Genomic DNA, 21,918 nt, shown 5'->3' on the forward strand with positions numbered 1-21,918 from the left:
CGGCGTGATGTGCGGATCGACTGGACTCTTAGCGATCCCATAATCCCTCGGGAGCTAAGGCGATGTCAAGTTCAAAACAATGGATTTAAAGGTACGGCAGTGAACCGTGAGTCGAGAGGCTCTTTTCAACTGTAAGTGCTATACCAAGATAATTGTTAATTGTACTGAAATGGTGCTTGTTTATCAAAACCAGCACAGATAATTTTTGCGGTTGTTGTGCTTGTGTCATATTCATGAAGTATATCCAAAATCTATTCATACTATTCGCATGCATACCTAAAAGAAAGTACTGTTTTACGGGCTGAGAAGTGTGTCCTTGATCAAATACAATACATACTGTGGCAGTATGCGGTTTCAGAAGCGGCTACTTTATCAGCCAATCATACAGCGAATCAGCCATCACTGAGCTCATGGGAGTGCAGACATTTCAAAATAAGAGTCCCCAGTATATTTTGGACTTGTTTCTAATTAGAAGTCCTGTATTATGGACCAAATGTTTTTTTATTTCAATTTGGACTCTTGTAGCATCTGTGTCTCGGCCATCCTGCCACTTTAAGGAAAGACTAAGAGCATTTCTAACACATTTTATACATACAATTGAAGTCAGACGTTTACATGAACTTAGAACTCTTCTGTTCCAGAAGTCACAACATTAGTAAACTATGTATAGGTAAACATTTTCATCCATGAAAATCATTAATTTATGATTCTCTTTCTTTCTCTCAGACTGGAGTATTTTACTGAGCAGACGGAATCTGCAGTCAGTGTCTCGGAGGCTAAAGGAGATGTGTAGGATGTGCGGGATCTCAGCATCTGACACTCCCAGCATCCTTAGCGCCTGCCTAGTTGCCATGGAACCCCAGGGCTCATTTGTCATCATGCCAGGTTGGATCCCAATTCATGTTACTCTCAGTATGGTGTGCATGTGCCTCAATCACGTGTCTGATCCTTTATTTTTTTAATGGCTAAATTGTTGCATTAGCTGTTGTCAGCATGATTTTCTATGTGTTGTAGAGTATGAAATTTAAGAATGTTTAAAATACACCCTCACACCTCTAGTCTTGCCTCTCTTTGCCGGGGTATGTGATTGATAGTGGCAGTGCGTCATAACACATCTCTGCGCACCCTATCTGATATACACTCCTGTGTGTGTGTTGATCTCATAAAACACCTTTGTACGCTCTTATTGATTTCTAAGCTGGTGTGATTCTGCAGATCGATGGCTTTATTTGACAAAAGCTTTTCATTCTGTCATAGTATCAAGATGTATTGGATCTCATGGATTTTGCCCATAACTCAGAGTTTAAGAGGGACTGAGGGGTTTATCTTATTTGGATTCCTTCGCATGGAACAGACTCAAAATCATGCCATTTAAAGAAGAACTGTATGAACCTAATGCAAAATAGTTCATTTTTAAAAACAACATTCAAACCCTATTCATTGATAAAAGTACAAGCCATTATTAACTGGCTTCCATTTATGAGTTTTAAATATTTTTTTTATCCTTTAATCTCTCATTTTTAATTAATGTTGTATTTTGTTTGTCCAGACTCGGTGTCAACAGGTTCGGTGTTTGGGCGCAGTACTACTCTGAACATGCAGACGTCACAGCTGAGCACCCCACAGGACACGTCTTGCACACATATCCTGGTGTTCCCCACCTCTGCCTTTGTACAAGTCAACAGCTCCAACTACACACACGAGAACATTGACATTAACTTCAACGCTGGCAATGGTAAGTGATAACTGACTCTTTAAGATATTTTTTTTTATCCCCTTTTCTCCCAATTTGGAATGCTCAATTACCACTACTTAGTAGGTCCTCGTGGTGGCGTGGTTACTTGGCGTGGTTACTCACCTCAGTCCGGGTGGCAGAGGACAAGTCTCAGTTGCCTCCGCTTCTGAGACTGTCAATCTGCTTATCTTGTCACGTGGCTCGTCGTGCATGACACCGTGGAGGCTCGGCATGTGGAGGCTCATGCTACTCCGCGATCCATGCCCAACTTAACTTGTGCCCTATTGAGAGCGAAAACCACTAATCGCGACCACGAGGAGGTTACCCCATGTGACTGTACCCTCCCTAGCAACCGGGCCAATTTGGAGACCTGGCTGGAGTCACTCAGCACACCCTGGATTCGAACTCGCGACTCCAGGTGTGGTAGTCAGCGTCAATACTTGCTGAGAATCCCAGGCCCCCGCTTCAAAACACTTTTTATTAATTTAAAGATTTCTGGAAAACAAATTGAGAGAACATAGTTTTTGTTCAACACACTATAAGTATGTTGCGTTTTAAATGCAGACCTTTTTGTTCGTCAACTTCTTAAATCAAAATATCTGTATCCCCTTAAGATACTCAATCATGAAAACACAAATATATGATTCTGATTCTTGACCTTGTTTAACTTCTAGATGTTTCAGATGCAATCAGAGGGATCTTTGACCTACTGGATCAGGAGAATGACCTGGTGGATCCTGACATCATAAATATCCTACCTGCCTCACCCACCACGTCCCCAGTCCATTCACCTGGATCCCAGTACCCCCATGGAGGAGACGGGAGCAAGGTACAAAGAGCTCTGAGACAAGTCCAATTAACACTAATAGGCAACAGATTATCAGCATTTTCATTTTAGCAAGGCCTTAGAATTAAAATAGGGTATGAATCTATGGGTGCACCGATTCCATTTTTTTTCTTTCGATACGATTCCTGAACTCTTAGTATCGGCCGATCCCAATCCAATAGCAGTGTTGTTGTTTTCCTAATCAGTTTAGCATATCTAGGCTATACTTTACTGTGTAGAACTGAATGGGGTTAATCTTTTATATGTAAAGAAACAAAAACACCTACCTACACATTATTTCATTATAAAAAAGAGAAAACAAAAGTTACAAATGATTACAAAAAAATGGGTAGCCTAGGGCTGTCACAATTATGTTTGAACAGATGTTCAAACGGTAGTAGTCTCGTGGCTGCCGTCATGTTCCGAGCACTGTCCGTCCCAAGTGGCGTTAACTTCTGCTCTACTTTCCAATGTTTTGCGACTTCCAGAAAATGTTCAACGCAAGCCTCCGCAAAGTGGTGCTCTGTGGTTTGACTCACAGTAAAGGATGACTTGGCTCAGCACACACAATAGCCGCCACAACAGGAAGTCATTAAAACTGAGGCTTTAGTGTTTGTGATTGAGGCCTAAAAAAAGTGCTACGTCAATTGCGTTATTTATTTTTTTTAATGCGTTAAGAGTAAGAATGTGTCTCCTCCTGTGTCACTGCGTGTCATTAACACTGCGTATTTATGAACCTGTTATGGCCAGGAACATTTGCCATTACACGATCGTTTAAAGTGAAGCTGGAGTGCTTTGCGTTCACTATCAAAGTTTATATTTTTTTGTTTTTATTTTTATGGGAATTTGGTGCAAGCGCTGCGGACGGCGTGTGCATCAGAGCGGTTGAGAAGCTCTCTTCCGGACAGGTGCTGCTCTGATTGACATCTGTGGTATGGGCCAGTAACGCTCAACTGAATGACACACAAACACGGCCTTGATGGCATTTATATATTCGCATAAAATATCTCAAATAACCGCGGTTAGTAAAATGAGTGTGATCAGGTTATTTAATAATCACGACATGCGTAGTGTAGTCTATTAAGAAACACATTAACTACTGGATAAAGCAGAAAAAATGAACAGTACTTCCTGTGAAAGTCTTCATTAGAAAAGAAGCCAGTTCTCTGTTCTTTGTTCACTTCAGTTGTGCTAGGATATCAGTCCACTTTTCAATCACAGTTATTTTTTATGAACACATTCAAGTTTGAATGTTTTTATTTCATAAAAAGATGCTGACTACCATCCCTGGAGTTCGTGAGTTCAAATCCCAGGGTGTGCTGAGTGACTCCAGCCAGGTCTCCTAAGCAACCAAATTGGCCCGGTTGCTAGGGAGTGTAGAGTCAAATGGGGTAACTTCCTCGTGATTGCTATAATGTGGTTCGCTCTCAGTAGGGCGTGTGGTGAGTTGTGTTTAGAGTGGAAGGCGTGGGCCTCCACATGTGCTATGTCTCCATGGTAACGTGTTCAACAAGCCACGTGATATGATGCGCACGGGTTGATGGTCTCAGATGCGGAGGCAGCTGAGATTCATCCTCCACCACCCGGCTTGAGGCGAGTCACTATGCCACCATGAGGACTTGGAGCAAATTTGGGAATTGGGTATTCCAAATTGGGAGAAAAAGGGAAAAAATAAATAAAAATACAAACAATAGTTTGTGAATGTGGCATGATTTAGATTATGCATGCAAAATGTAAATACTTCATTTTAGATATCCACTGTAACAGAATATTTTGAAAGCCCTGTCTGCAGTTTCCATTATTAATAAATTTTAAGACCTATGCGATAACAGGCAGATGTAATACACAGTATGTTATAGGCTTATATCAAGCACATTTTTGGTGTGAAGAGGAGGAGATATGTAGGTTACAGTCCTTAAAACAGCTAAATCAATAGACAGATGGTTGAAAGAACAGCAACAGTCTCATATTTAAAACTTTCATCAATTCACGCTTCAGCCTCTGTTGTTGAGGACATAAATAAAAACGAATGATTTGACTAAAATCCTGAAATGCCGTTTGATTAATGGCAAGAGTGAGCAGAAGAGTACAGTGGAAAATAAACACATTTTATACAGAATGTGATTGCCATGCAGATTTGGAATTAAGGTTTAGCAAGAATATAGATATTGGTTGTGTGTATTTACAGTAAATGTGGCCAATGAATGGATTTATTATTGATAATATTAATGAATAACTGGCGATAAATTGATGTTGAAAAAGCTACATTATATGGGCAGTTAGTTGCACTCACTTTTTTTTTTTTATATATCTTGCAATATTCACATATTAGCAGACAGTTTAGGACGTCGTTGTACGTTCATATTTAAGATCATTTTACAAAAATTTTTATAAATGAGGCCCCTGGTATCCGATTGGTGCATCCCTAGTGAAAACAACATCTGCAATGAAAGACAAAATGTACTAGCTTTCTAGTCTGATAATATTAAAATCAAAATATTTGGCCATTTTTTTTTTACTGTTTGTAATTGTTGCTTACCTTCTTGTACCGCTCATATTACATTATGTAACCACTACATTAAATGTAGTCTTCTTTGCTGCTCCAAGCTCATCTCCTGGTCTTTTTGTCTTTTTCAGGGTCAGAGTACAGACCGCATGGAGTCTCATGAAGAAGCTCCCAATATCCTCCAGCAGCCATTAGCTCTGGGCTATTTTGTGTCCACAGCTAAAGCAGGTCCACTGCCTGACTGGTTCTGGTTTGCGTGTCCTCAGGCTCAGAACCAGTGTCCCCTTTTCTTAAAGGTAACTGCTCTTTCATGGCTGTAGACAGACATTATTCTGATCTGTTATTGTGTAAATGCATTTTGCATTTATTTATTTGCTAAACATGTATTTTTTTCAATGGTATTAGAATGAATGTGGAGTGGTTTGTACAACAAACTTCTTGTTGTCTTTAACTTCTTTGTGATACCTTTGTGTATACCTGTCATACTTGGTCCGAGTCACATGACTTCTGTTTCCTCCTCATGCAGCATTTATAGAGAATCCTGCAATGTTTTTTTTTTAATAATTCATTGTTCAGGGATTGGGCCAGACTGCTGTTGATGTGTGTAAAACAGAGGGAGAGAGAACAGACTGATATATGGAGAGACCATATAAAGAGATTTGAGCTTGCAAAACTTGTTAACATGAATTATTAAGGGAAAGGATCTAATTTTTTAAGGAACTGTTTGTTTACTGCTAGCTTGTGAACAATGAAAAAGTTTGCAGCAACCTGTTCTCCATTAATAGAGATTGTAAACTGGGGAATAAATTTCTTTTGGCATCTCATATTTTACTCGCTCGTAGGCTTGTTATTCTAATTTACAACAGACCCTGACAATGAGAAGATACACTCTGCTTTGAATCTTGTTTGGGGTGGGTGTGCATTGCTAATCTGTAGATTAAAGATCTCTTTCTTATCTCAGGCCTCTTTACACCTCCATGTGTCTTCAGTGCAATCGGATGAGCTTTTGCACAGCAAACATTCTCACCCTCTGGACTCAAATCAGACCTCTGATGTTCTCAGGTAATGCTTTTTTGGACCTGCTCCACTGTTTGAGTATATTGTGAGAAAATCTCTTCACTAGAAGGGAAGCTACACGAGATATAACACCCTTGTTTGTGTTGTTTGCAGATTTGTGTTGGAGCAGTACAATGCCCTTTCCTGGTTGACCTGTGACCCTGCGACCCAGGACCGCCGCTCATGCCTGCCCATCCATTTTGTGGTGCTCAATCAAATGTACAACTTCATCATGACCATGTTGTAACACTCACTGAGCAGATCTGAGAGCAGGACCTTATCAGGGATCGGAAGAGACATGGAAAGAGGAGAGAGAAGAAAAGGAAGGATGTAAAAACGCATAACTACAGTGCTGGACTTTATATGTACGTGAATTACTATGGAGCTGATCTGGGTAGGCAGTCACTACACCTGAGACCCAGCACTGTGGAGGAGAACCAGGCTCCTGGTGTTAATAACACTCACTCTCTCAAAGAGCTAGAGAGAGGATGCACGGAGAGAAGAACGGATGGTGTGGAGGCCAAAGAAGCATGAAGGAAACTGATGGAGTGTTCTGAATCTCTGGCTCCACTCTTTACTACGACGATAGCAGCATGTGGTTCTGTGATTACCATGGATTGGGCGAGTTCTTTAATCAGTGGATATGGAGAAGATGTCTGTATAGAATCTTGATGGAGAGGGACTTCGATGCTCTATGAAAACGAGAGAATGAATTCTTGGTTTTAAGACCTCTAATTCCCTGTTTCTTTTGGATGGAATTATATCCAAATGAAATGCCTGCATTTGTCTTATTTATTGTAAGTTTTTAAATGTATAATTTGTCTGATTTCTTAACCTCTTTTATATATAAAAAGTTCTAGAAGGTTTGTATCGCCTTCTTGCTTTAAAGCAAATGGTCAAAAATATATGTAATCGTCTTAATTACAAAAACAAACAAATGAAAAACCCACTAAAAAGAGGAATAAAATAAAGTTGCAGTAGGTTGCTTTTAGAGTATTATTTTTTGTAAGGGAGACAGATTATTTGTATTGTCACGATGTACAGAAGAGATTGGATGGGGGATTTCTGTCCACGTCTTTGTGCGTGGACTCAATTACAGCTAAGCTTTAGCTGCACGGGACTTGTACAGCAATGAAGTTCACTGTGTTTAAAATAAAGAGGTACATTGTCGTATATTGTATTTTATACCACACATTTAGACACAAAAAACGAAAAACTGCAATATATAAATAATTATATATGAATGCCGCACCAGCCTTGGGTGGCCTGCTTCTGTTTTAGGAATAAAAAGAGTCAACTTCATTTTTTCCCTGTGCTTGTGTTTTTTGGGGGGATTGACTCTGATGTGAAATCTGATGTGTCATGCAAATGTATGTCATTTTGTCTCTCTGATAAAGATAAAGACCCATAATATGCTTCTAGCCCCCCTTTATCTCACCTTGCCCTCCCTGATTGGCTCTCCTGCTTGCACCATATCTTAGTGATAATGGACACTTGTAGGCCAAAATCAGTTTTCTTTGAGTGTGACAAAGAAATTTGTGGTGTAAATGTACTTTAAAAGCAGATCTGGGTGTCTGTTGGAAATGCAGTGTTTGTGCACAGAGAAAGATCTTTTTGTCTCTATCTTACTCTGTTCAGAATAAACTGTATGCTGATATTCAAAGACCCAGGGATTTCTCTTACCTCCCACACAAGCATGTAGAAATGCTTTCCAAATGCATGTTTGCAATGTATTTTTAACATAAAATAGCACTTAAGGGTTAGAGCACACCAACTTTGTGGTAACAATTATTGTAGTGTCTATAGTAAATCCATATTCTTATACGTTGATAATCAATGGCCATCTTATTAATGTTGCTATAATGTATGAGGCTATTTGGAAACTACTATTTCTAAATGCGTTCAAGCTACTATGTTTGATTACAAACTTTTTTTAAATGGGAAAAAAAAAAAACACTTCTATAGTTCTGACCATTGTGATGAGGAACCATTGTTTTATTATGGTCTTACTACATATACCACATGTCTCAAAACCTAGTGAGCTTCCCACATACAGTTGAAGTCAATAGCTAAATACATTTAAAAGTTTTTCACAATTCCTGACATTTAATGATAGAAAACATTCCCTGTCTTAGGTCAGTTAGGATCACTGCTTTATTTTAAGAATGTGAAATGTCAGAATAATAGAGAGAATTATTTATTTCAGCTTTTATTTATTTTCGTCATATTCTCAGTGGGTCAGAAGTTTACATACACTTTTTTTGGTAGCATTGCCTTTAAATTGTTTAACTTGGGTCAAACATTTTGGGTAGCCTTCCACAAGCTTCTCACAATAAGTTGCTGGAAATATTGGCCCATTTCTCCAGATAGAACTGGTGTAACAGTCAGTTTTGTCTGCCTCCTTGCTCGCACACACTTTTTCAGATCTGCCCACAAATTTTCTATCAGATTGAGGTCAGGGTTTTGTGATGACCACTCCAATATCTTGACTTTGTTGTCCTTAAGCCATTTTGCCACAACTTTGGAGGTACGCTTGGGGTCATTGTCCATTTGGAAGACCCATTTGCGACCAAGCTTTAACTTCCTGGTTGATTTCTTGAGATGTTGCTTCAATATATCCACAGAATTTTCCTTCGAGTCCCTCCTGCAGTAAAGCACCCCCACAACATGATGCTACCACCCAATGTTTCACGGTTGGGATGGTGTTCTTCAGTTTACAAGCATCACCCTTTTTCCTCCAAACATAATGATGGTCATTATGACCAAACAGTTTGATTTTTGTTTAATTAGACTAGAGGACATTTTTTCAAAAAGTAAGATCTTTGTCCCCATGTGCACTTGCAAACTATAGTCTGACTTTTCATGGCAATTTTGGAGCAGTGGCTTCTTCCTTGCTTAGCAGCATTTCAGGTTATATCGATATGACTTGTTTTACTGTGGATATAGATACTTGTCTACCTGTTTCCTCCAGCAGCTTCACAAGTTTCTTTGCTGTTGTTCTGGGATTATTTTGCACTTTTCGCACCAAACTACATTCATCTCTAGGAAACAGAATGCATCTCCTTCCTGAGCAGTATGATGGCTGCTTGGTCCCTTTTGTGTTTATACTTGCGTACTATTGTTTGTATAGATGAATGTGGTACCTTAAGCCTTTGGAAATTGCTCCCAAGGATGAACCAGACTTGTGGAGGTCCACAATTCGTTTTCCTTTATTCTCTGAGATCTTGGCTGATTTATTTTTTACCCATGATGTCAAGCAAAGAGGCACTAAGTTTGAAGGTAGGCCTCAAAATACATCCACAGGTACACCTCCAATTCAGTGCACCTCCTATCAAAAGCTAATTGTCTAAAGGCTTGACACCATTTTCTAGATTTTTCCAACCGGTTTAAAGGCACAGTTAACTTGGTGTGTGTAAACTTCTGTCCCACTGGAATTGTTATATTGTCAATTAAAAGTGAAACAATCTGTCTGTAAACAATTGATGGAAAAATTACTTGTCATGCACAAAGTAGATGTCCTAAACGACTTGCCAAAACTATAGTTTGCTAATATGAAATCTGTGGAGTGCTTAAATTAGCTTTAATTACTTCCACCTACGTGTATATAAACTTCTGATTTCAACTGTACATCACATTTTTTGGTCTACATTGGCACATTCAATTGTTTACATTTGTGATTTTTTTATATATATATATTTTTTTTTTGTATTTTTTTTTTTTTACCATATTTAATTCACTCTATTAAGATACTAACCATGCTTTACCTAAGGTTCGAACAGGCCCTGCATGTCGCTTCAAAATGCTATCTAGGTAGGTAGCTCGCTAGGCTTTGAGACGCTGCAATGCACATGTCCAGCATGCACACTACAGCAGGGCAGATGAGCGCTTGTGATGAAATCATGTATCACTGTACACTTTAGCCCGTTATCTGTAAAGAGACTGATGGGCACCGTTTTAATACAGTATAAGTAACGTATTGAAGCACATAAATAATAATTTAAATTCTAGTGCTTACAATAGATACAATTTAATGAATGGATCTCTTAAGCTAGCGGGATAGCTCTAGTTGCTAGCCTGTTAGCAATTCGGTGAGTTCAACTACCTTGGCGGACGAAGCACAACTTCCTGTAGGCGTGAGAATCACGACAGACCGCGGTCTTGCGGGCCTCGTCGGGGCTTGTATTTCCCTTGTAACCAGCTGCGTTGGTAAACTGCAGGTAAGGCGATCCTCTATAATACACATATACTTAATTACATTTTATTGCATTCATGTATAATAGTCACTAGCAGTTTAACCAGAAGTTACAGCTCGCTAGACAGCTGGAAGTCGTATTTCTGTCCATACAATGCATACACTTCATTTAAATGAGTTTTATGTATTAGTTTGAAATTATTTAGAGCAAAGAATGTTAAAATCGAAATATGATTGATCTTAAACAAATAAAGAGCAACGTAAATTTTGTTTAACCACTGTGAGTCAATAAATAGAAGTTCCTCAGGGGTCCTTAGAGGACTAAAACGTCCGCGTGAAAAACTGTCACAATATTATATATTCATATTATTTTCCACTTTAAATAAGTTATGTTTTAACCAACATCAGTCCTGATCGTAAGTACTAAATATTCATTAATTTTCAGGATTTTAGCCAGTTTGTTTATATAATACCATTGTTGTTTTTTATAATAATAATAATAATAATAATAATAACATATACACACAAAAATTATAATTTTCCATATACTAAATGTAAAGGGGAATTTCTTTGGGGGGGGATTATCACAATCTGGGATATGTCAATGATTAGCAGCAACATTGATTTTGATGCATTATTATTTTTTGTGCCGTGTCGTCTTTAGAAAACTCACACTAAGTACCGCTTAGAGGATAAAAATATAAGTGTCAAAAAACTACCATCAAAATATGTATTAATATTATTTTCCACTTTCACTGACTTTAAATGTTTTCAACACTTTAAATGCCAGTTTGTTTACATAATGCCACTGTTGTTGTTTTATACACACACACTTCTCAATACACACATACAAAACACATCCACACAATTTTAGCTGCATCATTTATTCAACCGGCCAACAGTGCTCTATAACATAGTAAACAGAAAATAGGAAAAAAGCATGTATTTGCTCCATAGTCTAAACATGAGAAAAATGTCACCATCTGGTTGAAAATATAAAAACGAATCGGTTACTAACGTAACCTCGGTTCTCTCTAGATGAGGGAACGAGTATCGCGTAAGCTAGCTTACGCTACGGAAAGATTCATCTTTTCAGAGATATTGAAGCCAAAAAATTATCCTTAATTTTGTATCCATTGTCAACGCAGTGCGGCAGCTGCAGACCTTGAGCGGGCTAGCTAGCGAGCTCATAGGTTGCTCTGCGGCAACTGCTGCAGCCTATAGACGAGCTTGGACGAAGTCGCATCCAATGAGAGGCGTCCGCGCGCTCACTGCATCAAAGCCCGCCAAAATGGGCGTGACTAGAGTGCATATAAGCGTAGTTTGTAGGCTGGAACCCTGGTTTTCATTGAATGAAGCGAAAAATCGCTCGTGGCGCGAGCACGGCCGGTTACGCAATACTCGTTCCCTCATCTAGAGAGAACCGAGGTTACGTTAGTAACCGATTCGTTCTCTTACGAGAGGTTCTCTCATATTGCGTAAGCTAGCTTACGCTACGGGAACCCTTTGTCAACGCCATGCGCGGCAAGCATCCACTGCATGAGCCCCAGGGAATTAAGGGGGACCCGGGGGAGCCCTTGTGAGTGGGGAATTAATATTTGGCCGGCAAGAGTGCGGGCCAGTGTGTGTGTAGTACATAAGCACATAGACAGAGCGGCGGTGCCGGTCTGTGTGGAATGTGTCCCATTAATGCAGCTCACCAGGGGAGCTGTAGCGAATTAAACCGCTAGCAGTTTAGCCTGCAGAGCGGGTACTTCCAGATTGTAAAATCTGACAAAGGTGGAGGGGGAAGCCCAGCCCGCTGCCACACATATGTCGTGAATGGAAATCCCACTGGACAATGCCCACGAGGAGGCCATGCCTCTAGTGGAGTGAGCCCTAATGCCTAGCGGGCATGGTAGGTCTTTTGACGCGTACGCGGCAGCAATAGCGTCCACTATCCATCTGGACAGTGTCTGTTTCGAGGCGGCGAGACCTTTGGTGCGCCCTCCAAACGAAACAAAAAGCTGCTCAGAGCGTCTGAAAGATGCGGAGCGCACAGTATACAATCTCAGTGCTCTGACTGGGCAAAGGAGATTGGCGTTGCGTTCGCTATCAGATGCTGGTAGCGCCGACAAGGAAATGATCTGTGCTCTGAAAGGAGTACCGATCACCTTGGGGACATAGCCGTGTCTAGGCTTTAAAATGACCTTGGAGTCACTTGGTCCAAACTCAAGACACGCAGCGCTAACAGACAGCGCGTGAAGATCTCCCACCCGTTTAACTGATGATAGGGCAGTTAGAAAAACGGTTTTAAGTGAGAGGTGTTTCACATCCACGGATTGAAGCGGTTCGAAGGAAGGGGCTTTCATAGCTTCGAGAACTATAGAAAGATCCCAGATAGGAACCGATGGGGGGCGCGGAGGGTTCATCCTTCTAGCTCCCCTGAGGAAGCGGATGACCAGCTCGTTTTTACCCTGTGACTGGCCGTGCAGGGGTTCAGCGAACGCCGCGACGGCCGCCACGTACACTTTGAGCGTGGATGGGGATCTGCCCTTATCCAGCAGCTCTTGTAAAAACACGAGTAGCGGCGATACCCCACATGTCCGTGAGTCCAGGTCTCTGTCGGTGCACCATTTTGAAAACACAGACCATTTTGACACATAGAGTCTTCTCGTGGAGGGGGCTCTAGCGTGTATGATGGTGTTTATTACTCCTTCTGGCAAAGCGACGGGTAGTCGTTGATCACCCACGCGTGTAGCGCTCTGGGTGGGGATGCCAGATCGTGCCGCGAGCTTGCGAGAGGAGATCTGCTCTCACTGGGATGGGCCACGGCGCTGTCAGTGACAGCTGCGTAAGCTCCGGGAACCATGTTTGATTCTCCCAGCGCGGGGCTATGAGGAGCACCGAGTGGCGCGTTTCCCTGATCCTCTGCATTACCTGTGGCAATAGCGAGACGGGAGGGAAGGCGTAAAGCGGGCGGTTGGGCCAGTCCTGGGCCAGCGCGTCCTCGCTTTTCGAGAAAAATATTGGGTAGTGAGAGTTCTCTTCTGACACAAAGAGGTCTATCTCTGCTCTGCCGAATATGCGCCATAACATCTGGACTGTTTGAGCGTGCAGGGACCATTCCCCTGGGGGAATATTGTCTCTGGACAGTCTGTCCGGGCCGTCGTTCAGGTGGCCTGGCACGTGCGTCGCCCTCAGCGAGCGCAGGTGGCACTGGGACCAACTCAGTATGCGTTTCGTCAGATGGAAGAGGTTCCTGGATCTGACACCGCCCTGACGGTTTAGATAGGATACCACAGATCTGTTGTCCGAACGGACCAGGACGTGGTGACCCTGAATGACCGGGAGGAAGCGCACGAGCGCGTACTCGACTGCTATCATTTCCAGACAATTTATGTGAAGGAGCTTTTCCTGAACTGACCATAGGCCAAAAACCGGAGAGCCCTCGCAGACCGCGCCCCAACCCGTGTTGGACGCGTCTGTCGAAATGACTTTTCGGCGAGATACAGCTCCCATCGTCACTCCCCGCTGGTACCATTCGGCCACTGTCCAGGGCTGCAGAGCTGAGATACAGGTCTGAGTCACTCTAATCGGCTGGCGGCCTGTGGCCCAAGCCCGGCGAGACGCGTGGGTGTTTAGCCAATGCTGAAGCGGGCGCATGCGCAGTAAACCCAGCTGAAGTACTGCTGCGGCTGAGGCCATGTAACCTAGCACTCTCTGAAATTTTTTCAGAGGCGTGAGGCTGTTCATCTGAAAGGACGCGGCTAGTCGCTGAACACGGCGCGCGCGCTGTGTAGATAAGCGAGCCGTCATTGCCACTGAGTCTAGTTCTATTCCAAGGAAGGAAATTGCCTGACTGGGCTGTAGTGAGCTCTTGGTCCAATTGACTGCAAGGCCCAAACTGTTCAGATGACTGAGGAGAACTGTCCTGTGAGACAGGAGCTCCGTATGTGATTGTGCCAAAATCAGCCAATCGTCCAAATAGTTCAGAATTCGCAAACCCTGACTCCGCAGGGGTGCGAGCGCCGCGTCCATGCACTTCGTGAAAGTACGGGGTGCTAAGGACAGGCCGAACGGAAGGACGGTGTATTGATAAACCTGGCCGTCGAAGGCGAATCTCAAGAATGGCCTGTGACGGGGATTTATCTGAATCTGAAAGTATGCATCTTTCAGATCGAGAGAAATAAACCAGTCCCCCTGGCGCACATGCGCGAGGAGTTTGCTGGTTGTAAGCATTTTGAACGGTCTTTTTGCAAGCACTTTGTACAAAACCCTGAGATCTAATATTGGTCTGAGGCCGTCGTCTTTCTTGGGGACAAGAAAATAACGGCTGTAAAACCCCGACTCGCTCCGAGGTGGCGACACTCTCTCTATGGCCCTTTTGCACAGAAGGTTTGCTATTTCTGAACGAAGCATGCATGCAGCTTCCGTGTTCACAGTAGTTTCAAGCCCCGCTCTGAAGCGAGGAGGACGGCGATCGAACTGTAGCAAATAGCCCTGTTTTATTGTGCTTAACACCCATTCGGATATCCCTGAAATATCTTCCCACGCTTTGAAGCGTAATGTTAGAGGGTGAATGGCCAAATCGCCCTGATTGCCGCACACAGCGCGCTGAACAGAATGTGTGAGCGCGCTTAGTGTGTTTATGCATGACTGCTCGCAGACAGCAGAGACAGGCTGTTCTGTGAGTGACTTCCCGATTGGGGTAAATGGGGAAAGAGTCACATCTAATAAGTGATGTGCGAGCATAGTCACGGGCACGGGACTTGAAATGAAATGAAATGAAAACCTTTATTGCCCCATGGGGAATTTGTTTTACACTCATGGGAACCACAATAAACATAACCACAACCAACATAGAACAACAATAACACAGCAAATAGTGACATAAAATTATCAATTCGACAACTTAAGGAATCAATAGATAGATATATATTCAATAATACGCATCTAAAATGTTCAACAGCTTAAAGAATCAATAAATAGATATATATTCAATAATGCACCATCCATCCATCCATCCATCCATCCGTCAACCGCTTATCCTGTGTACAGGGTCGCGGGGTCAATAATGCACATTTAAAATAAATCTATGTGCCCATAGATGATCCATTTAATAATTGAATGCTCCTCGGCACAAATGATGTAATATGTCGTTTAGTTTTTGTTCGGGGCATTCTAAATCTACATCCAGAGGGGAGGATTGAATATTCTGTGCAAAGTGGGTGCAATGGATCCTCCAGTATCCTCAGTGCCAAATTGAGGGCATGCGGAGAGGTGTTTGCTGGCCGTGTGACAGAGCGGGCAGAGGAGGGGCGCGCGCACGGGCTCGTGGGCGCGTTTATTAACTCTAACACTCGAGCGGTTCGTAACCGCTTTATGTGAGTGTGCTCTGATAGGGACACGGGATGTGTAATGCTTGTGTGTAGGGGTGAACACTGGGTTGTGGGCACATTTTCTACACATAGGGCATGTTTGCTCTTTACAAGATTTCTTTGGGTCGCCGTGAAAATGGCGTTTGAGCGCAGGCAAGCGGGTGTTAACACCGGCTTGTTGGCTGCTGAATCTACCACTGTAGTAGCCTGAGAGAAGGGGACTGACAGGGGGCGAAGCTTTGACGGTGGTCCGGCCGCGGCGGGACTAATCCGTCGTTTTTTCAACAAAGCTAAGAGGACTTCGGTTGTTCAGGTTTCAGCGCGATTCTAGGCCGAGGCCCGTGGGGCGGCGGTCTGCGGCGGCTGTCTGAGCGTGATCGAGGGCGGCCGCCCTGTCGACGCTGAGAAGTCTGGCTTTGCTGAGCTGGGCGCTGTGAAGAGGCTCGTGCAGGAGGCTCACGTGGGCGGCCTGCAGAGGAGTTAGCGCCACTAGGCAGAAAGAGATTCATGGCTTGTGTGGCTTTTTGGACCTCTGAAAACCGGTCAATGATACCACTCACCGCGGAGCCGAAGAGACCGGATGGAGAGAGCGGTGCGTTGAGGAACGTAGAGCGCTCTGCTTCTCCCATGTCGGCTAGCGTTAGCCCCAGATGTCTCTCGGTCACAGTCAGCGCGGCCATGCACTTCCCTATAGCTTGGGCTGCAGCTTTGGTAGCGCGGAGGGCGAGGTCCGTCGCACTTCTTATGTCTGCAACCGCCTCTGGATGCCTGCTTTCCTCATCCCACTCCCGTAGAAGGTCCGCTTGGAGGATCTGTAAAACGGCCATAGAGTGCAGAGCAGATGCAGTTTGGCCGGCGGCGGAATAGGCGCGGCCAACACAGGCGGAAGTTGTTCTGCAGGCCTTAGACGGGAGCACTGGTTTAGACCGCCATCTCGCGGAGGGCGGGCAAAGGTGTGCTGCTACCGCATCCTCGACCAGAGGGATGGAAGCGTAGCCCTTCTCGGTGGCGCCGTCCACCGATGGGATCGGACCCTGGCCGAGAAAGGCGCGTTCCAAGATTTGGAAAGCTCGGCGTGAAGTTCCGGCAGGAAGGGAGCGGCCCGGGTAGCGGGTGCTGCGCGGCGGCGGCTCTGAAGAAAGCAGCTGTCGAGTCTGTTGGGTGCCTGCTCAGGGGGCGGTGACCACTCGAGCCCGAGGCGGTCGACGGCCTGTGTGAGGAGGCGTGTTAGTTCCCCTTCGACTCCGGCGCGGGTCCTGCTGGATTCCTGGGCCGAGGAGGAGGCGTGTGAGCCTGACCACTCCTCGTTGTCCGAAGCCATGATGGAACACGCTTCTTCGTCCGAGATGGCAGCAGAGCAGCCGCTTGGTGGCAACTGCGCGTCCCGGGTGGGCGGGGAGGGTGAAGGCGATGCTTGAGGGATGGGCTCCGGCGAGGCAATCGCTTCTACCACTGGTTCCGGCAGCCTTTGAGAGCGGCGCTTTTTTCTGCGCGGCTGAATAGAAGGCGGCGCGGCGGCTTCGGTCCTGAGCGCTTCGAGTCGAGCCCGCAGGGTCGACATCGGCAGCTCCTCGCAGAGATCGCATCCGCCTTCAGCGAGGGCGAGCTCTGCATGCCCCAGTCCCAGGCAGAGAGCGCAGATAATGTGGCGGTCTCCGGTGCTGAGAGGGGCGCGGCATGAGGCGCAAGTGGAGCGAGGCATCTTTAAAAAGACGCTCATACTTTTTTGTGAAGCTCTTAAGAACTAGCTTGCTTTAAAAAGGATACGTCGCCGGATGGCGTAGCTCGCAGGACGGCTGAAGGTGGCGAAGATGGCCGGCTTCTTCGAGCGCTTGATGCCCCTCGAACGGCGACGCGGCTTCTGGTTCAGAGATGCAAAGAGCTTCGCTGAAGAGATGAAAATCAGGGTTCCAGCCTACGAACTACGCTTATATGCACTCTAGTCACGCCCATTTTGGCGGGCTTTGATGCAGTGAGCGCGCGGACGCCTCTCATATAGGCTGCAGCAGTTGCCGCAGAGCAACCTATGAGCTCGCTAGCTAGCCCGCTCAAGGTCTGCAGCTGCCGCACTGCGTTGACAATGGATACAAAATTAAGGATAATTTTTTGGCTTCAATATCTCAGAAAAGATGAATCTTTCCGTAGCGTAAGCTAGCTTACGCAATACGAGAGAACCTCTCGTAAGAGAACTTTACATTTTGAAGCCAGGGCCCCGGAATGAAAGCATGATGTCATAGAATTCATGATATCATAGAATTCATGATTTTATGCTTTAATGGCACTGGGATAAAATTTTGAATTTTAATCGGTTTCAATGGGGACATTTTTGGAGACATATCCAGCTGCAGACCCGCAGCACCACCAGTTTCAGAACCCCAGTTTCAGAACCCCAGCGCCAGAACCTGAATTGAGGGGCGGAGTTATTGACAATGAGACAAGCATGGCGGAGAGCATGGTGAGTTGTGTAACGTTTTTGACATCATGTTGTGAAAAATTATCGCATATATTAAGTTCAGCGTTTATCTGCTAAATATTTAATTTGTGCATAACTTTATCATCTTAATGAAGCTTGAATGTGTTGTCATACTTTACTGTATTAAAAACAAAATTCTACGGATGGTTCGATACATTTTTGCGTGTTGTAAATCAGCCTTGCGGTGACGTTTTGAAGACATCTTGTGAAGGTGTTAAAGTGTTTGTTCCACGTTCCTCTGTTATATGCATTGTTTGTGAGTTAATGTTACCTTATAGTTGAGGTTTTTTTTTTACGTTGAGATTATTGTGTGGTGCTTTCATCTCTTGTAGAGTCATTTCGAATGAATGAAGACCACAAGGAAAAGGCCCGCAACAATCTCCTGGAACAGTCAGAAGCTTCCAGAGAGCCCTTTCTATTTCATTTTGTGTTCAGGGATGACATGGAGTTATTTTAGCAAGAATGTAAGGACAAAATGGGCCTGAGAGTGAATTCCTCATTTGATACTTTTTAAGTTTAATTTATACAGGATTGTCATGATAAAATGGGCCTAGGGGTGAATTGGTCATTTGTTGTATATATTTTTATTGTTTCTTTTAAAATTATGCTGAATTTGCTCTCTTTTTTAGTTTTTTGTCATGTTTTATTTTACATAAAGAAAAATGCATGCTGCACATGTTCTTGTGAAATAAAGTATATTTTATATAAAATGCCCATAAGTTTCAAGCATTTTTTTTCACCATCATGATCAGGAAGTAACTCTCATAATACAATGAAACGGATAACTATATACAATTATATTACACAAGATCAATGTTTTAAAATGCTTATTGTACTGTACCTTAAAGAATCATTATAACATACGTATAAAGTATGATGTTTCGTTTGTAATAAAAGCAAAGTACTCTCCAAAACGTTAGGTGGCGCTACTCTGTTTCGAACGTAAGCTCCGCCCCTCACTTCAGGTTCTGGCACTGGGGTTCTGAAACTGGTGGTGTAGCCTGCTCTCCAAAACGTTGGGTGGTGCTACTCGGTTTAGAACGTAAGCTCCGCTCCTCACTTCAGGTTCTGGCGCTAGGGTTCTGAAACTGGGGTTCTGAAACTGGGGTTCTGAAACTGGTGGTGCTGCGGGTCTTTAGCTGGATACTATTGGCATTTTTGTCCCGAATGTCCTGACTGTAACAATTTTGTGTACACAGTATAGGTTGAAATAAAAACATTTCCCAAAAAACACACACCTTTGGCAAAATGTATGCCATTGACATCAACATTGCCAAAATGATTGAAAAAAAAATAAAAAATTAAAAAGAGAAAAATGTCCCAAAGGTCGCACAAGGGTTAACAACTATAAACAATGTGAATTCTGAAAGTCTATAAAACGATAACTATAAATTCATGAAAGGAGTTCTCTAATACCATGTTAATGATTACCAAATTCATATACTATGGTATTTTAAGAATATCATAATATTACCATAGTATAAACCAATAATACATGGTATTTTGGTGCCATGTCCACAAAAACATATTAATACAATGGTGTATTTTCGTTTGTGTTGGTATTAGCCACCTCTGACATCATAAAATTATTGAATCAACAGAACATATAGATTCTGAAAGCTTCTTACACTCTTTGAAGGAGATTCCTTATTAATTAATTGAGCCTTTTATGTAATAACAACAACTGTATTAACTAAGGGAGGGCTTTTGTAGTGTAAACTTAGGTTAATCATTTTTGTTAGGGTTCAATCACTCCTTGTGTAAACCTAATGGTACAATTTTTCTTCTCTTTTTGTCCTTCCCAACAGAATGGCAGACAGTGCCAGTCTTCAGTTTGTGAGTCTGTATGCCTTTGAGGCCATGCAAAAGGTAGATGTGGCCAGGCTGGCAGCATTGAGTGACCCAGAGGTGAGGATTCTGCTGCCCTGTCTGGTGAGGATGGCTCTCTGTGCCCCTGCGGATCAAAGCAATGCCTGGTCACAAGACAAGAAACTCATCCTGCGACTGCTGTCTGGGGTGGAGGCGGTGAATTCCATTGTAGCGCTGCTGTCTGTGGACTTCCATGCTTTGGAACAGGATGCTAGAAAAGAGCAGCAGCTTAGGTGAATTCACAATAGAGAAATTATTTGTGTATTATTGCCAAACCCATATGGCTTTCTGTCTTCCGTGGAACACAGAAAGGAGATGTTAGGCAGAATGATAGCCTCAGTCATCACTCACTTTTATTTTATGGAAAAAAAGATGCAATGAAAGTGAATGGTGAGCCAGGCTAACATATATAAGAACAAGTCATACAGGTTTGGAACATGTTAGGGTTTCACAGCCTTTAATTTGGCAGTATATTAGTATAACTTTTAATGATCCGCTTTTCCTATTGAAATGTATCTTATTTATCCTTCTCTCCATGCAGGCATAAGGCTGGAGGCTCTAACAGCGAGAGCATCCTGGTGTCCCAGCTTCAGCATGGCTTGACTCTGGAGTTTGAGCATAGTGATCCTCTCAGGAGACTCAGGCTGGCTCTCAGTGAACTGCTGACCATCATGAACAAGGTTTTGTGTCCGTTTCAACTCTCCTGCATAATGATCTATGTCCTTCACATACTTTTTTATGACTTGTTAACTTGGATTTTGTTATAATCTACTTCATCATTTCAGGACATCTCATTTCCACAGATGTTTGGAAATCATTCAATAGTTGACATTTATTCTGTCACACATAATACAGTTTTTGATTTTCCACAGGTGGCTGATTCTAATGGGGAGTTTTTCCTGAAGTCTTCTGAGCTGTTTGAGTGTCCGTTGTATTTGGAGGAAGTGGCCGATGTTCTCTGCATTTTACAAGCAGGTAGCCTAAATACATATTTTTAATTGTCAAAAAGTACCTAGCAATTTTTCCATGGCATAATCATCTACATCTATAAATATCTTCTACTGCATATTAAGAAAGAAAATATTGACTTCAACTGTGCCAATACTATGTATTGAATCAATATTTTACCTACAGATTTTTTGTCCTTTATTTACTGTTTTGTAAGATCCAACTGTAAAGCCATTTGTCTGCTCCAAACAGAGCTGCCGTCTTTGCTGCCCATCATAGATGTTGCTGAGGCCCTGCTTCACTTGAGGAATGGAGATTGGTTCTTGTGTCTACTGGTGGCAAATGTCCCAGACAGCTTTAATGAAGGTATGTCCATCACCTGATGTTTTTTTGCATACAAGAAAATCATTCTGACTCAATATTTAGATAATACGAGTCATGTACAAAGCATTTATAAATGCACAACTGTGACCATATATTGTATGAGTGCTGGGTATTTGTACAGATTTCCGGATTCGATGGAAATTTGTTTCCATATCGATTCATATGGGGATATTTCAGTTATAATGTCTATTTTGCTTACATATTACATAAAATTATCATTTTGGTTACATTTTTGCCTTTTAAAAATGTACAAATCTGTGTATTCCATCAATAAATATGATATATCGCATATATTATATTTTGATCTGTTTCATTCCTCTTCGGCGGTCATCCGGAATTCACAGAACCACATTTACATACGTAACTAGCATTACATTGTAAAGGGATCAATGGAAAGGAGGAGGCGAGAACCGGCTTGACGATATAAATAATATTTTAATGAGAAACTTAAAACAAGGACACAAACACCCATGACGGACATGTCTGTAAACGATCTCTCTCTCCTGCACGATCCTTTGCAGTCGACCTTTATCCCTCACAGAGGCTTAATTAGCCTAATACGGGACCGG

General features: G+C 43.0%; 2 protein-coding genes across 2 annotated transcripts in view; both read left to right on the plus strand.

Moving 5' to 3' along the window:
• LOC127636373 (mediator of RNA polymerase II transcription subunit 13-like) overlaps nucleotides 1-7,721 on the plus strand; it is a 39,666-nt gene extending 31,945 nt beyond the window's left edge. The window contains exons 18-23 of the mRNA XM_052116822.1: nucleotides 727-885; nucleotides 1,550-1,735; nucleotides 2,410-2,564; nucleotides 5,199-5,363; nucleotides 6,029-6,129; nucleotides 6,238-7,721. Of these exons, the coding sequence (XP_051972782.1) occupies nucleotides 727-885; nucleotides 1,550-1,735; nucleotides 2,410-2,564; nucleotides 5,199-5,363; nucleotides 6,029-6,129; nucleotides 6,238-6,370 (899 nt within the window). The 3' untranslated portion in view covers nucleotides 6,371-7,721. The remainder of the gene's footprint in view (nucleotides 1-726; nucleotides 886-1,549; nucleotides 1,736-2,409; nucleotides 2,565-5,198; nucleotides 5,364-6,028; nucleotides 6,130-6,237) is intronic.
• Nucleotides 7,722-10,001: 2,280 nt separating this feature from the next.
• Nucleotides 10,002-21,918, plus strand: part of LOC127636488 (integrator complex subunit 2-like) — a 41,069-nt gene continuing 29,152 nt past the window's right edge. Inside the window, exons 1-5 of the mRNA XM_052116969.1 lie at nucleotides 10,002-10,340; nucleotides 19,957-20,250; nucleotides 20,559-20,697; nucleotides 20,890-20,992; nucleotides 21,218-21,331. Coding sequence (XP_051972929.1) covers nucleotides 19,958-20,250; nucleotides 20,559-20,697; nucleotides 20,890-20,992; nucleotides 21,218-21,331 — 649 coding nt within the window. The 5' untranslated portion in view covers nucleotides 10,002-10,340; nucleotide 19,957. The remainder of the gene's footprint in view (nucleotides 10,341-19,956; nucleotides 20,251-20,558; nucleotides 20,698-20,889; nucleotides 20,993-21,217; nucleotides 21,332-21,918) is intronic.

This window comes from Xyrauchen texanus, chromosome 44, assembly GCF_025860055.1.
Source record: "Xyrauchen texanus isolate HMW12.3.18 chromosome 44, RBS_HiC_50CHRs, whole genome shotgun sequence".
Lineage (NCBI taxonomy): Eukaryota > Metazoa > Chordata > Actinopteri > Cypriniformes > Catostomidae > Xyrauchen > Xyrauchen texanus.